At 39.5% G+C, this 19,807-nt stretch overlaps 1 protein-coding gene across 4 annotated transcripts in view; it reads right to left on the bottom strand.

The window, feature by feature from the left end:
* Nucleotides 1-10,771: 10,771 nt before the first annotated feature.
* Nucleotides 10,772-19,807, bottom strand: part of WIPF1 (WAS/WASL interacting protein family member 1) — a 95,969-nt gene continuing 86,933 nt past the window's right edge. For all 4 annotated transcript variants that reach the window (XM_023730554.1, XM_023730553.1, XM_004375491.2 and 1 more), the window contains 2 exons: nucleotides 19,647-19,760; nucleotides 10,772-14,499 (listed from right to left, as the gene is read on the bottom strand). In XM_023730554.1, coding sequence (XP_023586322.1) covers nucleotides 14,444-14,499; nucleotides 19,647-19,760 — 170 coding nt within the window. In that variant the 3' untranslated portion in view covers nucleotides 10,772-14,443. The remainder of the gene's footprint in view (nucleotides 14,500-19,646; nucleotides 19,761-19,807) is intronic.

Raw genomic sequence — 19,807 nt, 5'->3', positions numbered from 1 at the left:
AAGTGAGATCATATAATATTTGCCATTTTGTGATTGACTTATTTCCCTCAGCATAATGTTTTCCAGGTTCATCCATGTTGCAGCATATACCAGGACTTCATTTCTCTTTATGTCTGAGTACTGTTTCACTGTATGGATATACCACATTTCATTTACCTACTTATCTGTTGATGGACATTGGGTTGTTTCCACCTTTCAGCTATTGTGAATAATATAGCAATGAACATTGGTATACAAGTATTTGTTCACCCTACTATCTCCTAGTATACCGTGTATATACTCAGTAAGCGTTTGTGGCTGAGTGAATGAAAGTAGGGCCAAGTTCATGGATGCCAGGAGGACATCATGCATTTTGAACCTTCATGTCCATCTCACTAAGAAAGTTCCCCTACTCCATTTTGAGGCCCCACGGATTCAGGTAAGTAAGAACTGGAAAAGGACATGAGGGCAGGCCTGTTTTTATTATTATTTAGCCCAAATCCCGTATTTTATAAATAACATAATTAAGGTCTGGAGAGATGGCACAACTTACCAAGGTCAACCTTGGCCATGCCTCCAGTCTGGGGCAAAGCCAAGAAAAAAAATGAGTCTCCTTGAAAATCATTTTTCCTTCTGAAATATTTTTTATTTTATCTAAAATATCTTCATTTCACTGCAATATATATGCCCTCAAATAGTTGCTATAATCAGTTACTTCTCAAGAAAAAAAAATCTAAAAGCTTTTAGCTAGTTATTTCCCGTATTATACATTTCAGTATGCTAAATGGGAAATTCTCACTGAGACACCAGATAAAATATGTGTGGCAAGCCAAAGAGAGGTGCCATGAAAAGAGAAACCTTCAAAGGGACTATCCAAGAAGTGGTAATGTGACTCAAATTCTTTGCCTACATTCAAGGTAAAAAGATGTTCGGGGCTCTGAGGAGGCTTGATAAATATCGTCTATCTTCCCTATCCAGGTTCTGAACAAATTGAGAAACAAAATAAAAGGTGGAAGATGGAGCCCAGAATACCACCTTCATTACTGAAAGAGGCCAAGCTGGAGGGCAGGACTTAGCGTGGGAGTCAAGGGGGGCTTCCCACTGAACCCCAGGAATAGGCTGACCTTCCTCAGTCTCGAGCTGAGGGCAGGCCCCCTCCCAAGAGGAGTAAGGGGGAGCCAGGCTGAGCTTTCCCAGTGCTTGGCTGGTGCCAGTACGCCATGCGAGGAAAAGCCCAGCATGTTGCAGCTAGTGCAGCGCTCTCCACAAGGGATCTGGCAAGAGCAGGTTCCCCACAACAGTCAAGGGGTTGAAGACTGGGAGGGAAGGTCTGTGAAGAGGCTTTCTCTGGAGGGCGATGTTCTGAAGCCCCTTCCACCTCAAAGTCTCCTGATGCTGGGAAGATTCAGGTGATCGGTGTCAGGCTCCCAACTGGAAACTCTAAAAGGAAAGAGAATTTTAACAGTGGGTTCAAAGGCGAGGTGGCTGCACATTGGGGTAGAATTTGCATAAGTGTTTCTGTGGAACAGATATGGGCCATGCCCATGAGAGAGAGACAGAGACACAGAGACAGCAGAGGGAGAGGGAGGGAGAGAGAAAGAGCCAGAGATACTGAGAGAGAGAGAGATAACAGAGAGAGATGGGGGGAGGGAGAAGAGGAAGGAAGGATGTGGAAGCTTAGCTCCTCTGCAACAGGGCCACCTAGAGGAGCTAATAGGCTTTCACAGGGAGAAGCTAGAGATTTCATGCAGACCTGATGGTGGGAACTTCAGGTGAGAGGTCCCCCGCAAAGAGGTGGGGAGTCTCTGAAGAACCCATGAGAGCACTCCACAAGAGGAAAAGGCAGCTTTAAATATAGCCAGGCCCAGAAAAAGAGAAATCACTCAATGAGGGAACCAGACAATTAAGAACTTTTCTGTTCCATCCCCGTTACTTTTCCTCCGTCTTTGGTTTTGAATCTGGAAGGAACCATGGTTAGCAAAATGGAGGCAGAGAGTTTGAAACAATAGGTGGATGAAAAGAAAAGATGGAGCCCTTTCCCCTTCCCTGGCTGCAGAAGTTCCAAGATGGGTGAAGGGAGAAGTCTTCAAGTTTAAATCTGATTCCAAGAGTTAATTATTATACAAGACTGTAACTTCTTAATTGAGACCGTGTTGGAAGCTTAAAATTGCTGTAGGACTTTTTACTACTGAAGAGTGATAAAAACAAGTCATGGGATTCTGGGGGGTTGTCATCCAGGGGTAGGGGAAAATCTTCCCCCACTGAATAGTTTTAAAGGGATAGTTGGAATAATAAAAAAAGTTGCTTTCTAATTGATAGATTATTTTCTTCTTCAAATCGAACCGTGTATTCACTGAAGAGTTGAATGAATAGAATGAAGTGTTGGTTTGTGTTTCTGTAACCCACTAATATGTAATTGCTTAGGGGATCTTTAAATTTATTAAGCATGCTACTTTAACCAGCATTTAGGACATTAAGAACACCAGACTCTCCAGGTGACTAAGAGCTGAATTCCACTAATGGTACTTGTTACCTTTTCCCCAGTTGACATGTCGTGTGCATAGCAACTCTGGGGCTGTCCCTCCAGCAAGTTATAAATTCAAGAAGGAAAATGATAAATGTATTATAATCAGTAACGGTTTCTGATTTATGCTCAAGGTGGCCTTTTTATGAACTCTTTCTTTTCAAAGCACTCTCCCAGCAAAAAACCCAGCTCTTAAACCTGTTGGTGAGTAAACTGAATGAAATATGCTAAAAGGCTCCATCCAATCTGCCCCAAGCCAGGCAGAGGAGGCCATCCAAGTTTTCATCACCATCTCCCAACACCTTTTGTAGTTTGATCAGAATAGTTTTCCTCTGTAAGACATTAATGATTCCAAAGTCTGCTTTAAGAAGTTTCTTTATTATACGGGAAGTGATTGAAAACTGCCAATCATGGATCTGGCAATCCCCTCTCATGAGCTTAAAGACTGTTCTGATTACGATAATTACATTTTTATGAATATCCTACCTAGAGAGTAACAATTTTACTATGTCAGACTATACCACACAAAGATGCATCAATTTCATCTGCAATGAAAAATAGAGCCTAATAGCACAGTTGTATGATAGTCAAACATCAAGATGCAACGTAAGTGCTTCAACTGAAAGAATTCTGATCATTATTTAACCTTGAGATGATGATTAAGGATGAAGGCTTGTCAGTTTTCACAAATTATATTTTCATGATTTTTGCTGTTTTGATTTGATTTTTAAAAATCCATAATTAACATTTGGATTCTACTCCCTCCCCCCCTGCCCCTTTACCAGCTCCCATGATACATGGGCAGGGCAAGGCAAGGCAGGGCAAAAAAAAAAAAAAAGGTTAATCGATATGATCAATGGTCAAAGAGAGAGTGTTAGGTAATTATAAGACATAATTAGGTTTGAACAGAACAAGGGGATACTTCATGGTTTAAAGTTAGAAAAGGTGTGCATCAGGGTTGTATCCTTTCACCATACCTATTCAATCTGTATGCTGAACAAATAATCTGAGAAACTGGACTATATGAAGAAGAGTAGGGCATCAGGATCAGAGGAAGACTCATTAACAACCTGCGTTATGCAGATGACACAACCTTGCTTGCTGAAAGTGAAAAAGACTTGAAGCGCTTACTGATGAAGATCAAAGACCACAGCCTTCAATATGTATTATTACACCTCAACATAAAGAAAACAAAAATCCTCACAACTGGACCAATAAGCAACATCATGATAAATGGAGAAAAGATTGAAGTTGTCAAGGATTTCATTTTACTTGGATCCACAATCGACACCCGTGGAAGAAGCAGTCAAGAAATCAAACAACGCATTGCATTGGGCAAATCTGCTGCAAAAGATCTCTTTAAAGTGTTGAAAAGCAAAGATGTCACTTTGAGGACTAAGGTGCGCCTGACCCAAGACATGGTATCTTCAATCACCTCATATGCATGTGAAAGCTGGACAATGAATAAGGAAGACCGAAGAAGAATTGATGCCTTTGAATTCTGGTGTTGGAGAAGAATATTGAATATACCATGGACGGCCAAAGGAACGAACAAATCTGTCTTGGAAGAAGTATGACCAGAATGCCCCTTACAAGCAAGGATGGTGAGGCTATGTCTTACATACTTTGAACATGTTATCAAGAGGGACAAGTCCCTGGAGAAGGACATCATGCTTGGTAAAGTAGAGGGTCAGCGAAAAAGAGGAAGACCGTCAACGAGATGGATTGATGTAGTGGCTACAACGACGGGTTTAAGCATAACAACAATTGTGAGGATAGTGCAGGACCCAGCAGCGTTTCGTTCTGTTGTGCAGAGGGTCGCTATGAGTCGGAGCCAACTAGACGGCACCTAACAACAACAGCGTGTTTCGGGTACAACAGTGCCATCGTGCTAACTGGTTTTCTACTTTAGCCAGCTAACTTTCTTAAACTGTGATGCAATAATGGATACAATATTTAGTTTTGATGCTGTACATACATGTTAGTTTAATGAACAGATAATTGTTCAATTAATATAGACAATGACCAGTGCTAGTTAAAGTGTGGTCTGAGAACCAGCAGCATCAATCATCACCTAGAAGCCTGTTAGAAATGCAAATTCTCAGGCCTTACCCTAGACCTACTCATTCCAAAGCCCTAGAGGTGGGCTCAGGTATCTGTTTAACAAGCCCTTCAGGTGATTCTCTGAAGTTTGAGAATCGCTGCTGTGGCATCTTGTGATTATTTTCCATTGGCTACAGTCAGCAAGTGTGAAGGTCACAACCTCAGCAACACTAAAGGCATTCTCTGTTACCTGCAGCGAGGCATGCATTCCTGGAGGGGGCCTAAGTGAACAGGCCATTTGGCCAAGTCCCTGAGTACAAGGGTCCCTTTTCAGTGGATTTTCCCTCTTTAAATCCCCTGAGGTCACAGTGTGCCCCAGGCCATAGTTTATTCCCACTACTGGTCATGATCGTTGGTCCATCTTACCTGGTAGAAGGGATGTTTATGATGCTCTTCATAACGTCAGAAGACTTCCACCATCCTGACTGCCTACTAGTCTTCCCCTTCTGTGACCAACCTTTTCCTTAAAGTCACCTTGAGCTGCTTATAAATTTATAATATCCAGCATGATACACTTCTGTATTTCTTTATGGTAGACCCCACACTGACACCTTTTGACTCAACCGCAACAGGTTTTGTTTTGGTTTTGGGTGAGTCAAAATTGTTTGCCAGAACTCACCAGAAAACAGCATATGGAGGCTACATATTGCATGCACACTCAATTCAAGAAAACACAGTACAGCCTCCACTTAGTACAGAGTGCTGATGCTCAGTGGCCAGGACTGTACAGTGCTGTTGCTACACTATTTTGTCTTTGGTTGAGGGTAAGGTAGCACTTAGCGTGGGGGAGATGTATCATCAGAGTTTTGGTAATGGACTGTTTTATATAGAGAGAGAGAGAGACAAAGAGAAAGGTAGATAGAGATATAATTTTTTTAAGGAAAGTATAGGGACAAATAGCATTTTAACAAATCAGCACTGCGTGGGGCAGAGTTAAACGGAGTAAATTAGTACAACAAAAATGTTAATGCTATTTAGTGATTTAATTTTCAAATTAATTCATACATAGAAACCAACACTAATTTAACTTTTAAAGGCTCAAATGCAAGGGCAAAACCTTTACAACAGTGTTTCTAAACCTGGAATGTGCATTAGAATGACCTTGAAGTTCATGAAAAGTACAAATTCCCTGGGTTCCAAGAGATTTTGATTTTGGTAGGTCTGAGGTGGAGCCTAGGAATCTGCATTTAACAAGCACTCCTGGTGATTCTAGTGCAGTTAGTCCTTAGCTTTCATTTTGAGAAACACTGCAAGTCTAAAGCTTTAGTCTAATCTGAGAGATGAGAAAAATGCTTATGAGTGTGAAGCAGTAAGGCTCAACTAATTTCACAGAAGTTGTACCTTCTTTGGATGCTCATGACATGTTAGTTCAAGCTCTCAAATAGCACTTAATGTAGTCTGACTAGCTCTAGAGTTATTTGTGGACTTGCCTCAGCATCCCCCCCCAAACAAGACTGTCAACTCTCTGAAACACAGGAATTAGGTGGTAGTCACTTTCGTATCTTCAGCTGGGCTTACCCCATAGTTTCTCATTACTGAGAAGATGCTCAGTAATACTTGTTAATGTTGAATGATGAAGACAATAAGGATAAAAATGTGATTGAAAGAGTGTGATTGAAATAGTCAGATAAGTGTTTATTCTTGGGCGTTTCATCCACCAGCTGTGAGGTCTTGATTGAGTCACTTCATCTCTCAGCTCTGCATCTGTATCATGGGAGATCAATATGTTCCTCCTTCAGAGGGCTGCTGTGGGGGTACACTGGAAAATGTGAAAATGCTTTGAAACTGTGGAGCCACTTATTTCACTTTTGTTGAATATGACTCTTTTTACACTGCCTCATTCCCCCTGTGAATGAGTGCTAGGTTATACAACTGAGGCAAAGAACATAAGGTTTATTTCTGTCATTACGGGAAAACAAATCCTATTATATGGTATTTAAATGAACCACATGCCTTTTCCATCTTCAAGGAGAATTAAAAATGAATTCAGTTCTAAGAATTTATGATACGAATGAAAACATTTTATCCTACAAATGATGAGTAGTACAAAGGAAGGGAATAAACTGGGGAGCAAATTAACTATTGAAATTGCAGTTTATCTCTGAGATGAGGAATTTCAGAAATCTGCCACTGTATAATGAAATGATGTCTGAATTCTAGCTGCTCCCCTGAGATCACCTTAAAAGGCAACAGGTGTTCAAGCCCTGCATCCTAGTGAAGTGAGTAGTGTCAGGGGTCTTAAAAGCTTGTGAGCAGCCATCTAAGATACAGCTATTGGTCTCTAATCGCCAGGAGCAAAAGAGTAAGGAGGTAACTAAAAGCTCAGAGAAGAAACAAGTCTACACAAGCCACGACATCATTTACCTTGAGGCCAGAAGAACTAGATGGTGCCCAGCTACCTCTGCTGACTGTTCTGACAGGGTCACAATAGATGGTCCCAGATAGAATGGGAGAAAAATGTAGAGCAAAACACAAATTCCTAAAAAAGCCCAGACTAACTGGATCAGTTGAGACCAGAGGACTCCCTGAGACTGTCGCCCTGAGACACTCTTTAAACCTTGAACTGAAACTATACCCTGAGATTACCTTTTAGTGAAATAGCAGAATGGCACACAAAATAAAGGATATTACCTGTAAGAACGGTTCTGTACTAAAAAACCATCTGTATGAGACCAAATGGTCAACATTTACTCTAAAGCAAAGATAAGAAGATAAGAGGGCAGGGAAACTAGAGTACTGGAAATGCAACAACCAGACCACAATTAAAGAGAATGTTGACACAGTGTGAAAATGTAACTAATGTCACTGAACAATTTGTGTGGAAACTGTCAAACGGGAGCCGAACTTGCCGTGTAAACTTTCACCAAAAACACAATATTATTTTTTAAAAAAAGGCAACAAGTATCTGATGAGCTGAAAAGTTCAGGTACATAACATCCTTTCTAAAACCTCAAGGCAAGGTTTATAACTACCTCCTCAAGCCCTAAAGAACCTAAAGATGTGAGATCACATAAAAAAGGCAATGTGCTCCAAGCTAGAGCCAGCCCATACCCCAATGAGAAAAATATGGGCAATGTAATGAGTTTTCCATGAAACTATATTTACTATTCAATTTAACCTATCTTTTATTCTGAGGTTATGTCTTCCATGTTTTGGCTTGTTAAAATGTCCTTGCTTTTATAAAATGTCAGTTTTTTTTAAATTGGTGAAATAGATTTTATCAACCACCATGACTCCTCATTTGAATTTATTTATTCAGAGAGACGTGTTCATTTGAGCCAAGTTTCTTATCTACTCAGTCCTCAGTCTCTCCATGTGTAAAATCATAAAGATTATTAATAATATATACAAAGGCCCTAGCGCAATTGCTAATACATAGCAGGTGATCAATAACTGTGGTAGTTATATGAAAAATGAATATCTAGATAAGTAGATATTGCTACTATCTAAAAAAAACAAAACAAAACAAAACCCATTGCTGTTGAGTCAATTCCAACTGAATAGCAACCCTATAGGACAGAGTAGAACTGCCCCATAGGGTTTCCAAGGAGCAGCTGGAGGATTCAAATTGCCGACCTTTTGGTTAGCAGCTGGAGCTCTTAACCACTGCACCACCAGAGCTCCACTATCTAGATAAGTAAATTATATAGTGTCTTGATGATATAAAATTACTGTGTTTTCACTACTGTGTTAGATAAATTTTTCCACTGGTGGCATCATTTGGGACCTGTCCACGCCTTTGCCTCCAGGTTAAGTCCCTAAAGAGCAAGCACGAGGGGGAGTTTCCCTTTCATGTACACAGACTCACACAGCACGCTGTGTTGGGGGTGGGGAGCGTTCCTAAACGAGTAGTTGAGTGGCTGTAGGGAAGATGAGGGAGAAGGGGTTACTCTAAATTGACTGGAGTCAATTATGTGTCCAGGAAGTCTTCAATTAATTGGAATGGTTAGGGAATTGGGGATCCTTGAATTTACTTTTCAGATTAATCAAAAACAAAAACACATCACCTTTTGGTCATTAAAAATCTTTCTAAATACTGGTTTTTCAATTTTCCTATAGGTTTAGAAGAGTTGGAAAAAAAAAAAATCAATGTAATCTACCCACTGAGATTAAAGGAAAAAAGAAATCAAATAATTACCCAAAGGGGAAAAAACTATAAATTATTTACTTCCTTCTTTAGTAGAAAGCTTTCTGTTGCTTGGGTGACTGAATTTGCACCCATGCCTGGTGGGAACCATTTAATACACAGTGCTGGCCTCCTAAACTGCCACTCAGAGATCATTGAACTGATATGATTGTGATGGGGGTATCAGTTTGTAGTGAAACTGGCACGCAATAAGTGCTCAATAAAAACTTATTGAATGGATGAGTGAACCAAATGAATGATTGCAGTTTGAACAAATGAGGCCACTTTTGAAAGTAATTCTTACTGCTAAAAACTCCATAATTATATCAGACTTCTTTGAATGTACTGAGAATTCCTTCCTTAATATGGCCTAGGTTTGATGGCAAAAGGATTAGGAAATGGAATGAAACTAAATTTTACTGAGTGCCTAATACGTGCCAGAGAATTTGCCTGGTGTTTTGTATATTTAAACCTTGTAAAACCTCTGCAAGATAAGTCTTTCCATTTTGTAGATGAAGAAACTAGAGCTCAGAGGGGCTGAATAACTTGTCTATGGCCTCACAGGGAGCCAGTGGCAGAGTCAGGATTCAGTCTAGGTCTGTGTCCAGGGCTCTTTCTCTGACTATGCAACCTTTCAGTAGCCTCATGTGAAAGACACACGAAGCAGAAGTATTAGCTAGAGGCAGGAAGGACTGTAAAGAAGGGAGTGTGGTAGAGTGAAAGATAATACCCTGCTTGTCCTTGAGAAATATGTGACTTGAGGCCTTAAATTTCATATCTATAAACTAGATGACCTATGACTGGGTGACCAGGTGGCCCAGTTTGCCAGGACAGCCCCAGTTTATACTATTATTAGCACCTCCTTTTACCATGAAAAAAAGTGTTTTACTATGGACTATTAATTCTAAGCCCCCTATCTAGAAGGTTTTTTTTTGGCTTTAATTTCTGTGATTTCAAATGGAATCTAATAATATTACTTCAATGACTGAAGCAACGTGAATATTCATTTTCCAGGCATGTAAGGTCTAAGGGGATAGATAGCATGTGAGAGGCCCCTTGTCTGGAGGTTGCTTTGCATTTCTGATATGGACAGCTTTTCTGCTAATGACCCTTCCCTTTAAAAGTACACTAGTAAATTCCTTTCTAGTAGATTTGTTTCCAGTTAATTTGGGATCATTATGTAAAAATTGATTTCCTACTTCATACTAATAACCAGTGCTGTAGAGTCGATTTCGACTCATAGTGATCCCATAGGGTTTCTAAGGCTGTAAATCTTTATGGAAGCAGACTGCCACATCTTTCTCCCACAGAGCTACCGGTAGTTTCAAACATGCTGACCTTTTGGTTAGCAGTCAAATGCTTTAACCACTGCACCACCAGGGCTCCTGCTCATACTAATAAACCAAAACCATTGTTGTGGAGTTGATTCTGAGTCATAGCAACTCTACAGGACAGAGCAGAACTGCCCCATAGGGTTTCCAAGGAGCTGCTAGTGGATGAGAACTGCCAACATTTTGGTTAGCAACTGAGCTGTTAACCATTGCACCACCAGGGGCCCACTCATCCTAACAGTGGCTACCATTTATTGAGTACTTGTCAGTGCTGAGTGCATTATTTCATTTAATGCACAGATTAATGCTATGAGATACTCATTTTATGGAGAAGGAAACTGATACTTAGCAAAGTGACTCGCAAGTGATTGATGGAGCCAGGTCATCCTAACCTTTTAACTGTTATACTATATTGATATGTACTCTCTCTCTCACACACACAGAGTATGGATAACTGAAAAAATTATGAGGCCTCCTAAATTTCCACTGGCTTCTCCTATATTTATCAGTATCAGTTCTAGTCTCTGTAATTTCATCTTCCACTCCTTCCACCATCTTATCTTTACCTTTGAACAGAAGCATCTGTCTCAAGTACACAGACAACAGCTTTTGACTAAGATGCAGGCTCTCAGGAAAAACAAAAAAGAAGGAACTAGAAAGTAAATGCAATGACTGTTTTTATGGATTTTTTTGGGGGGGGGGTTTGTCTTTATTACAGGATAAAGCAGAAAACAGACACTTGCTTTTTCATTTACACAGATAATACTTAAAGAAAAATCACCAGTTGACACTCATATCATCTTGTTTCATTTATTGTCTGGCTAACTTAGAAAGATGCAGATGTCTAGGGTAGACTCTACCCCACCATTTAAACTATGCTGACGCTATATATCAAAATGTGCATGTCTACATAGTGCAGTGGTAGGAAAAAACTTTTTTTCTCCCTTCAATAGTCCCTGACTATAAACAGGAAAAATTTTCACGCCAAAATTTGTTGGGTACTTTAATCTTCCTGTTTCTGCTATTAAAATAACAAAATTGGTATTATAAGGTAAAATACAAAGGCTTAACAGATTTTTTTTGTCCTTTTGCTAATTGCTTTATAATCACAACAAACTAGTACACAGAAGGCCCTGTATAAAACAACACAATAAAGGTTCAAAGATGGAGGTGTTCCCTCAGCAAGGCTGAAGATTTCAGTCTCTGGTATTTGGAATTTAGGCTGCAGTCCTTGTTTCTGGATGGATCACTGGATGTGTGGGCACAGTCCACGCTTTAAATAGATTTGAACAGGAGAATGGCCATTTGGCCCAGGTAGAAGTAGATGAAGTGCTTAGTTTCATGTGTCACATAACTACCGAAGTTTCTCCCCACAGTGCAGTGCCAGGTAGGATTGTACTTCTTGTCAAACTCCTTCTTGATATGGGCCTCAATGCCCTTCTCTATGTTATACTTATCCAACACCTGAGTAGCGCACTCCAGTGAGTTTTGTTGCATCTCCTCTGATGTGTCTGCATTTTTGATCATGGCCTTTCGAGTCACACATGGTTACCATGGAGCAGGGACTGGCTGACTGCTACAGTCTCCTGGGGGAGGAGTTACAGCAGCTCCAACCCTTCGAGAGCTGCCCAAAGGCCTAATGGTTTTTACAGATATGCAAATAATCTGCTACTTAGACATAAAAAGTTGATTTCTTTCAAATCACAAAGTAAGGCACCATTGGATTAAACATTTTTCTGTTTTTACTAAATAAAATGCATAGTGAAATAAATACTGAACACTAAGTTTTAATACTGTAATACATTTCAATATAAAATGATATGTGAATGTTAAAATACTGTATTACATCTTGAATCTGGAAATTTTATGGGAGAAAAACACATGTAAGCTTCAATTTCAGGGAACAAACTAATTTTTATGGTTTGCTACAATTTAAGATTTTAGAATAGAACCTATTCAAAGTTTTGGGTGCAATGAGGTTGCTAATTTTCAAAGAAGGTATGTAGGGGTGTTAATGAAACATTCACTTAAAAAATACATTCAAAAACATCTCTGTTCTGGAGAATGACAACTTTGAGCTATAACCCGGTTTCAAACTTTAGGGTGGTCTCTGCAAAGCCGGGACATACAAGGAAATCGGTCAATTCTTAATACCACTTATAAAATTCAGACCCACTTTCTCTCGGTTAGACTTTTCTCCACGATACTTTGTAGGAAGGCCAAACTCCATCTTTTCTGAAGTGGGTCATTAGGTTTTATCATAGGGATGTTTATCACTTTTGAAGTCAGATCAAAGAATCAAAAATAAAATGATGTTGCTAAATTATCAAAATGCTGAAGATAAAATACATTTTTGAAAATACTTTGCAAAGCTTGTTACACCTTTATATTTCTTGACTCTCTCTGGGATATAAGCCCCAAGTAACTGCATGGAAAATAGATGCGTAATAGAGGATAGGGTGAAAAAAAACATGTTCTCTAAGCATTAAGTCCAGGACTTGGGCAAGGAAAGTTATAAAAATACAATTTTTCAGACTGGTAACCTCAATTTATTAGACACCCCTAAATTATTTTGCTTTTATATAAATGAAACATTTAGTCTATAAATAGGAATGCATTTTTCAAATTTTTCTTTGGAGTAATTTCTTATTATAATCTCCCAGTAATACAAGAATAATACACTGAAACCATGATACAAAGTTTAGATAGATATACATATACATATGTGGCCATGTGCTTGTAAAAAATAATGGTAATTTTAAACATAACCATATAAAACATCTAAGTGGAAATACTGTTTCCCATCTCTAGAGCTAGATTTAAAAGTCCCAGTAAGGTTCTGTAAACAAATCATAAAAAAGGCAAGGCTGGCTCTTCCTATGGTCCTTTAGTGGAGCTTTATTTGCATAGATCCAAGACAAATTATTTTCCTGGATGGATTCAAAATAAATTCCCTCCAATTTCCAGTAGCTATCTCCCTAATTCTCTCAATCCCTTAAGCATCAGATTTAGATTTTTAGAGCGAGCTTTACCAACCCACCCCAACTGAAATCTGTTCCCTTCTTCCATGTTTCTGATTTGCTACCTTTCCCTGACTTTCTTCCTCCCATGATGGAGCCTACCTAGCCTCTCCTGGCCCTAAGTGGCATGCTCGTCATTGGGAGAGGAACAAAGGCTGCTTCAAGTCCACCAGGCTGGAGTCCAGCTGACAAATGAGCACACAAGTCAGCTGGTTCTGAGCCTGAAAGACTCGACAGGCTTTCAGTTTCTTTCTAATGGCTTTATTCCACGTGACTGTAAACCATAATAGATCAATTTCTGACCCTGGTACTGTGAAGCAAAACTCGTATACAGATATTAGGGAGAGAGGGAAAATAAGGGAGCAAAATCTAAGGTCAGGCTATCTGCCAAACAAGGTGTTTGGCCTTAACTTTATTTTTAGTTACCTCTTGAATTACTAAGTTCATCTTATCTTAAAAACAAAAACAAAAAAAACACCATAAAACAAAAAAGCCAAGAGGTTTTTACACCAGCCTCCATCTTCTAGACCTGTGCTGACCAATATGGTGGCCACAGCCACATGTGGTTATTGCACACTTGAGATGTGGCTAGTCCAAATGGAGACGTGCCATAAATGTAAAATACACCTAGGTTTGGAAGACTTAGTACCAGAAAAAGAATGTAAAAATCTCTTTAATAATTTTCATATTGATTATAGGTTGAAATGATAATATTTTGCATATATAGGGTTAAATAAAATATATTAAAATTTTACCTTTAAAAAAAATGTGGCTACTAGAAAATTTTAAATTTTATTTATGGCTCACATTGTATTTCTATTGGATAGCTGTATCCTAGACCCTACCTCAGACTGCCAAAGATTGGAAACCCTGTAACCCCAAAGTGTCATGGGAGCCCTCACTCAGCAACTTGCTTAGGTGGCCTGTGGTTCATGGAAACAGGCAGGAGGCCAAGCATGCATAAAAGGCATGGAAGTAAACAGCTCTCAGGGACTTTAGTAACAATAGTTTTGTAGCAAATAAGCAATGAATGTTTGAATTTGGTGGGTTGAAAGCTGGGCTACAGTTCATATCTGCCTACTTGCCACAAAAACCTATCCACCTCCAAGCAGCCGACACTGGCAGGCTGTAGCTGAAGCAAGCATAGCTTCGAGAATATACACAATATAAAAAGCTAGGTGCATTTCTTTACCGGATTCCCACCCGTCCCCCGCCCCCCATATTTCTACCTCACCCTCCTTTCTTCCCAACTGCCAATATAAAGGGGACAAGGGAAGGAAAAAGGGAGGAGAGCGTGCAACTCTTGGACAGCAACAATAGAAGCAGCTCTTGAGCTCGGGTGGAGAACGTCAGGCAAAGATCACCTTGGGATGGGAGGAAGGGGTGGGGCACCTCGTTCTCTTCGACTGGATCCACCTTGATGGGAAAAAAAAAAAGACAAATACATAATTTTGGTTAGAAAATCTTATTTCCTCACTGTGGAATTTCAGGGATGGTTGCAAAGGTACCCACCCTGTTACCCTCTATGACCAAGGCTGAAAACTAATTGGCATATGTGGGTAAGATGTGAGAGGTGAAAGGCTTAAGCAAGAAAGGATCTAAATAAACATTGCTAGAGAAGGATGACACCCCCCCTCACTGGCTACTGAGTACTTGTACAAAGTTAAGAAAGCTTTTTTTTTTGAATGATTTTCTCTTCATCAGAAACATACCAAACAAAAAACCAAACTTGTTGCCGTCGAGTTGATTCCGACTCACAGCAACCCTATAGTACATGCTTATTATAAAAGATTGAGAAAATATGGATGAGTAAAGTGAAACAAAAAATTCACTCAAGCTTGCACCACCCAGAGATAACCACTAATTACATTAGGTGTATATTTTCCTTTTTTTTTTCTAGTTCCTTTTTTTTCTTCCAGAAATAGGATCATATATAGCCATATATTAGTTTGAATTTCTTTCAAAGCCATTACTCTTTATCAGTGTCATTACTAATGATACACTGCATTCTATTACATGGGTATAACAAACCAAAAAATCAAACCCGTTGCCATTGAGTTGATTCTGACTCATAGCAACCCTATAAGACAGAGTAGAACTGCCCCATAGGGTAACCAAGGAGAGGCTGGTGGGTTTGAACTGATGTCCTTTTGTTTAGCAGCCGAGCTCTGAACCACTGTGCCACCAGAGCTCCGTTATATGGGTATACTATAGTTTTCTTAATCATTCCCTTCTGGGGGGCATTTAGGTATCTTTCAATTTCTAAATAATGCTTTTTTTTTAAGCTATGCATATTGATGGACTATCAGCATTATAACCAGGTTTGAATTCCATTCATGTTCAACTATTTTTTTGATTCATTTATGCCATATACCTTTTTGAGGATCTAACAGGTGCCAGGCATGAAGCCAGGTGCTTGGATGCTGTGAGCAGGTCTATAGGCACACATGTCAGTTGGATAGGTCTGCTATGAGACTCACTGCTCAGAGGCTCAGTTGGGCTGGCATTTGGCAAATTCCTCAGCCTGCCTCTCAGCATCAACCCTAGTAGCCCACTTACGGATTTCCATGATAGAAACAAATCTCTGAGCAAGGAGAGGAGCTAGAGGAAAACCTTGGCAGCTCATTACCTTGCCTCTCCCTCTCACCTTCCCCAAGCAAATTTTCTTGGGCAGGCATCTGAGGAAAGACTCATCTGGATGAAAGTCAGCCATGAAGCCTTGATCCTCCACTGTCACAACACAGGTAGTTAGCAAAACGAAGGCTGGCCTTGGACAAAGCTGTAATTAGGGGACAATGAGTGTGCTCTCTGGAGCCCTGATGGTGCAGTGGTTAAGCGCTCGGCTGCTAACCGAAAGGTTGGCAGTTTGAGCCCATGAGCTACTCTGTGGGAGAAAGATGTGGCAGTCTGCTTCTGTAAAGATTAGTCTTGGAAACCCTATGGGGCAGTTCTACTCTGTGGAAATGGGTTTGGTTTTTTTTTGGTATGAGTGTGCTTCAGACAGCTCAAGGCCATCTGAGGGCCCTACCAGGCTGTGGGCTTTGAGTCTGAGGCAGCTACAGTGACATAATAGAACCACTTGATGTTGTTATTGTTGTTAGGTGCTGTCGAGTTGGTTCCGACTCATAGTGACCCTATGTACAACAGAACAAAACACTGCCTGGTCCTGTGCCATCCTCACAATGGTTGCTATGTTTGAGCCCACTGTTGCAGCCACTGTGTCAATCCATCTTTGTTGAGGGTCTTCCTCTTTCTCACTGACCCTCTACTTACCAAGCATGATGTCTTTCTCCAGGGACTAGTCCCTCCTGATAACATGTCCAAAGTACATTATAATCGCTTCTAAGGAGCATTCTGGCTGTACTTTTTCTAAGACAGATTTGTTCATTCTTTTGGCAGTGCATGGTATATTCAATATCCTTCGCCAACACCATAATTCAAAGGCATCAATTCTTCCTCGGTCTTCCTTATTCATTGTCCAGCTTTCACATGCATATGAGGTGACTGAAAATATCATGGTCTGGGTCAAGCCCACCTTACTTCTCAAAGTGACATCTTTGTTTTTTAACACTTTAAAGAGGCCTTTTGCAGCAGATTTGCCCAATGCAATACTTCATTTGATTTCTTGACTGCTGCTTTCATGGGTGTTGACTGTGGATCCAAGTAAAATGAAATCCTTGACAACTTCAATCTTTTCTCCATTTATCATAATGTTTGTTTACTGGTCCAGTTGTGAGGAATTTTGTTTTCTGTATGTTGAGGTGTAATCCATACTGAAGGCTGTGGTCTTCGTTCTTCATTAGTAAGTGCTTTAAGTCCTCTTCACTTTCAGCAAGCAAGGCTGTGTCATCTGCATATCACAGGTTGCTAATAAGTCTTCCTCCAATCCTGATGCCACATTCTTCTTCAGATAGTCCAGTTTCTCCGATTATTTGCTCAGCATACAGATTGAATAAGTATGGTGAAAGGATACAACCCTGACGCACACCTTTTCTGATTTTAAACCACCCCGTATCCCCTTGTTCTGTTCAAACAACTGCCTCTTGGTCTATATCATTTCCTCATGAGCACAATTAAGTGTTCGGGAATTCCCATTCTTCAAAATGTTATCCATAATTTGTTATGATCTACACAGTCGAATGCCTTTGCATAGCCAATAAACCACAGGTAAACATCTTTCTGGTATTCTCTGCTTTTGACCAAGATCCACCTGACATCAGCAATGATATCCCTCGTTCCATGTCCTTTTCTGAATTCAGCTTGAATTTCTGGCAATTCCCCGTCGATGTACTGCTGCAATTGTTTTTGAATTATCTTCAGCAAACTTTTACTTGTGTGTAATATTAATCACATTTTTTGATAATCTCTGCATTCTGTTGGATCACCTTTCTTTGGAATGGGCACAAATATGGATCTCTTCCAGTCAGGTGGCCAGGTAGATGTCTTCCAGATTTCTTGGCGTAGATAAGGGAGCGTTTCCAGCGTTGCATCCAGCATCACAGCATCATGCCAGCCACCACAACACGACAAAACTGACAGACAAGTGGTGGAGAACCACTTGATAGTACTTTATTTTTGTTAGGTAAATGATCCATTAGCACTATAAAGTATTAAATGCATAATGCTAGAAAGATTTAAAGCAAATCTACAAAATATTTTGGGGGGAGCAGTAAAAATTAATTCACCAATTTAACTAATATTTTTAAATGCCTCCTGTGTTTCAGGCTCTGTGCCATGTGAAGAACATAAAATAGTGAGTAGGATATAGTTCCAATCCTCAAGTTGCTTACAGTCTTAAAGAAAGGAGGATGGGGAGGGAATGTGTTTAGTTATTAAATTAAAAATCTAGAGGGGCTGGGAAGGATGGTTCTGATAATGATTGATAAAAATACAAATAATATTTAAATTAAGAATGCTCATAAGAAGTCAGAAAGCATAGAATCTACACAAACAGCTCCTTCAAGTGAATTCGTTTATTAATGCCCAAGGGGGAGGAAAAATAGCCTGTACTCTTCAGATGGAAGTTCCTTTTCTTATGAAAATAGACACACACACACACACACACACACAGAGAAAACTCCAAGTTATCTGTTCCATAGTAATACTGACTTTTCACCAAAAACTTCAACCAACTCTTATGTGATAATTTTATAGTATGCCTTTTTAAATTTGACATTGTCTAGGAATGCAATATTTTACATAAATGGATTTTTCCAAGAATTAAAACTTTTCCTTTTAAGTAGCAATATTCTGTTTATACTTGGCATTTATTTATTCATGGAAATGTTGCTAAAATACTTCCTATTTTTTTGGAGTCTTCAACAGAGGCTGAAAGCACAATTTGACCTGTTTTTAATAACCCAATAGAAACATCTGTTGTTGTCCTGTGCTGTCATATGTAGCACAACTCTGCATCCCTACCTCCTCCTTTGACCTGAGACTGCACCTATCACTTCTCCCTGATGTCAGTGGTTTTGCTTCTAACCAGCCTTAACTTCTGCTGATATTACTCTGCTCTTGGGCTGGGAACCAACCAACCAACCAAATTATTTAAGAGGTGTATGTTATGTAAGAATTGTGGGCTCTCAGTATGTTTAAGGAGCTCTGCTAGGCAGTAGGGACATGGTGACAATTCTTTGACATGCTCAATAACTTTTTCTCCACACATTTCTGGCTTAGTAGTTTGATTCTGAGACTAAGGTTGCTACGTGTCTGAGCCTCATCAGTGATACGTATGTATTGCATGCTAATTCTTTCTTAGTCCTATACATTTTTGTTGTGAAATTTATCTATTTTCTCTTCTCGTTCACATTTCTTCAACAGGGGAAAAGCAATTTACTTCTTTATGGTAGCATTAGATACATTAGAAAAAAACCAGAAACAATCTAAATGTCTAATAATGATAAACTAAATTATTGTATGCTGACTTAAGGGAATACTGTGAAATGAAAATCGTGGTAAAATGGGGAAGCATTTACTAAGAAATGCTACGTAAACCCCACCATCATGACACTATATAATTATGACTATATAAAAATCAGAATTACATAGATAAAACTGGAAGAGAACCTGGTAAAATGAAAGTATGTTATGTTGAGATAGAGAGATCATGGGTATACTTAAAATTTTCATGTAATGCTTGGAAAAGCTATAATACATTTAAAAGATCAAAGCAGTTACAGTGAGTTTTTGTTATAATTAAGAAGATATTTTGCCGGTCTCTAACTGGCGGGAAGAGAAGATGACTCTATTTGTGCTACCTCAGGAGGATCAAAAAGAGGGAAGATTGTTCAAACAAATAAAATAATAAAATTTAATCTACTAGCAAACCAAAGATATTTTGAGCTGATAATGACATATTAAAATAGTCATTTCTCATATGGATTCTGGATATCTCCAATTTCCTCATCGTGTGTAGAAGGGGAGTAGACCAGAATTTATGGTTTCAGCTGGGGTTTTCTGCCCATTCCAGGCAAGACGCCTGGATTTCCTGTACGACCCATGGCACGTAGCCCACTCTATTCAAGATGGAATCTACCAAATGCCCTTGCTGAAATACTTACTCCGGCTTTCATTTCTTGCTAATTTACTGGGATAACTTTTGGTCGTTGGTACATATGGCTCTGGAGGTGGCAAATCAGAAATCGGATGGAAGTAGAATCTGCTTTCCCACTCATCTAGGGAGAAACAAACAGGATCTTCAGTAACAGACAATCTGCTATGA

The sequence above is a fragment of the Trichechus manatus genome, unplaced genomic scaffold (assembly GCF_000243295.1).
Source record: "Trichechus manatus latirostris isolate Lorelei unplaced genomic scaffold, TriManLat1.0 scaffold00037, whole genome shotgun sequence".
NCBI classification, from domain to species: domain Eukaryota; kingdom Metazoa; phylum Chordata; class Mammalia; order Sirenia; family Trichechidae; genus Trichechus; species Trichechus manatus.
The sequence above is the reverse complement of the archived record's forward strand: the minus strand, read 5'-3'. Positions and strand labels throughout refer to the sequence as shown.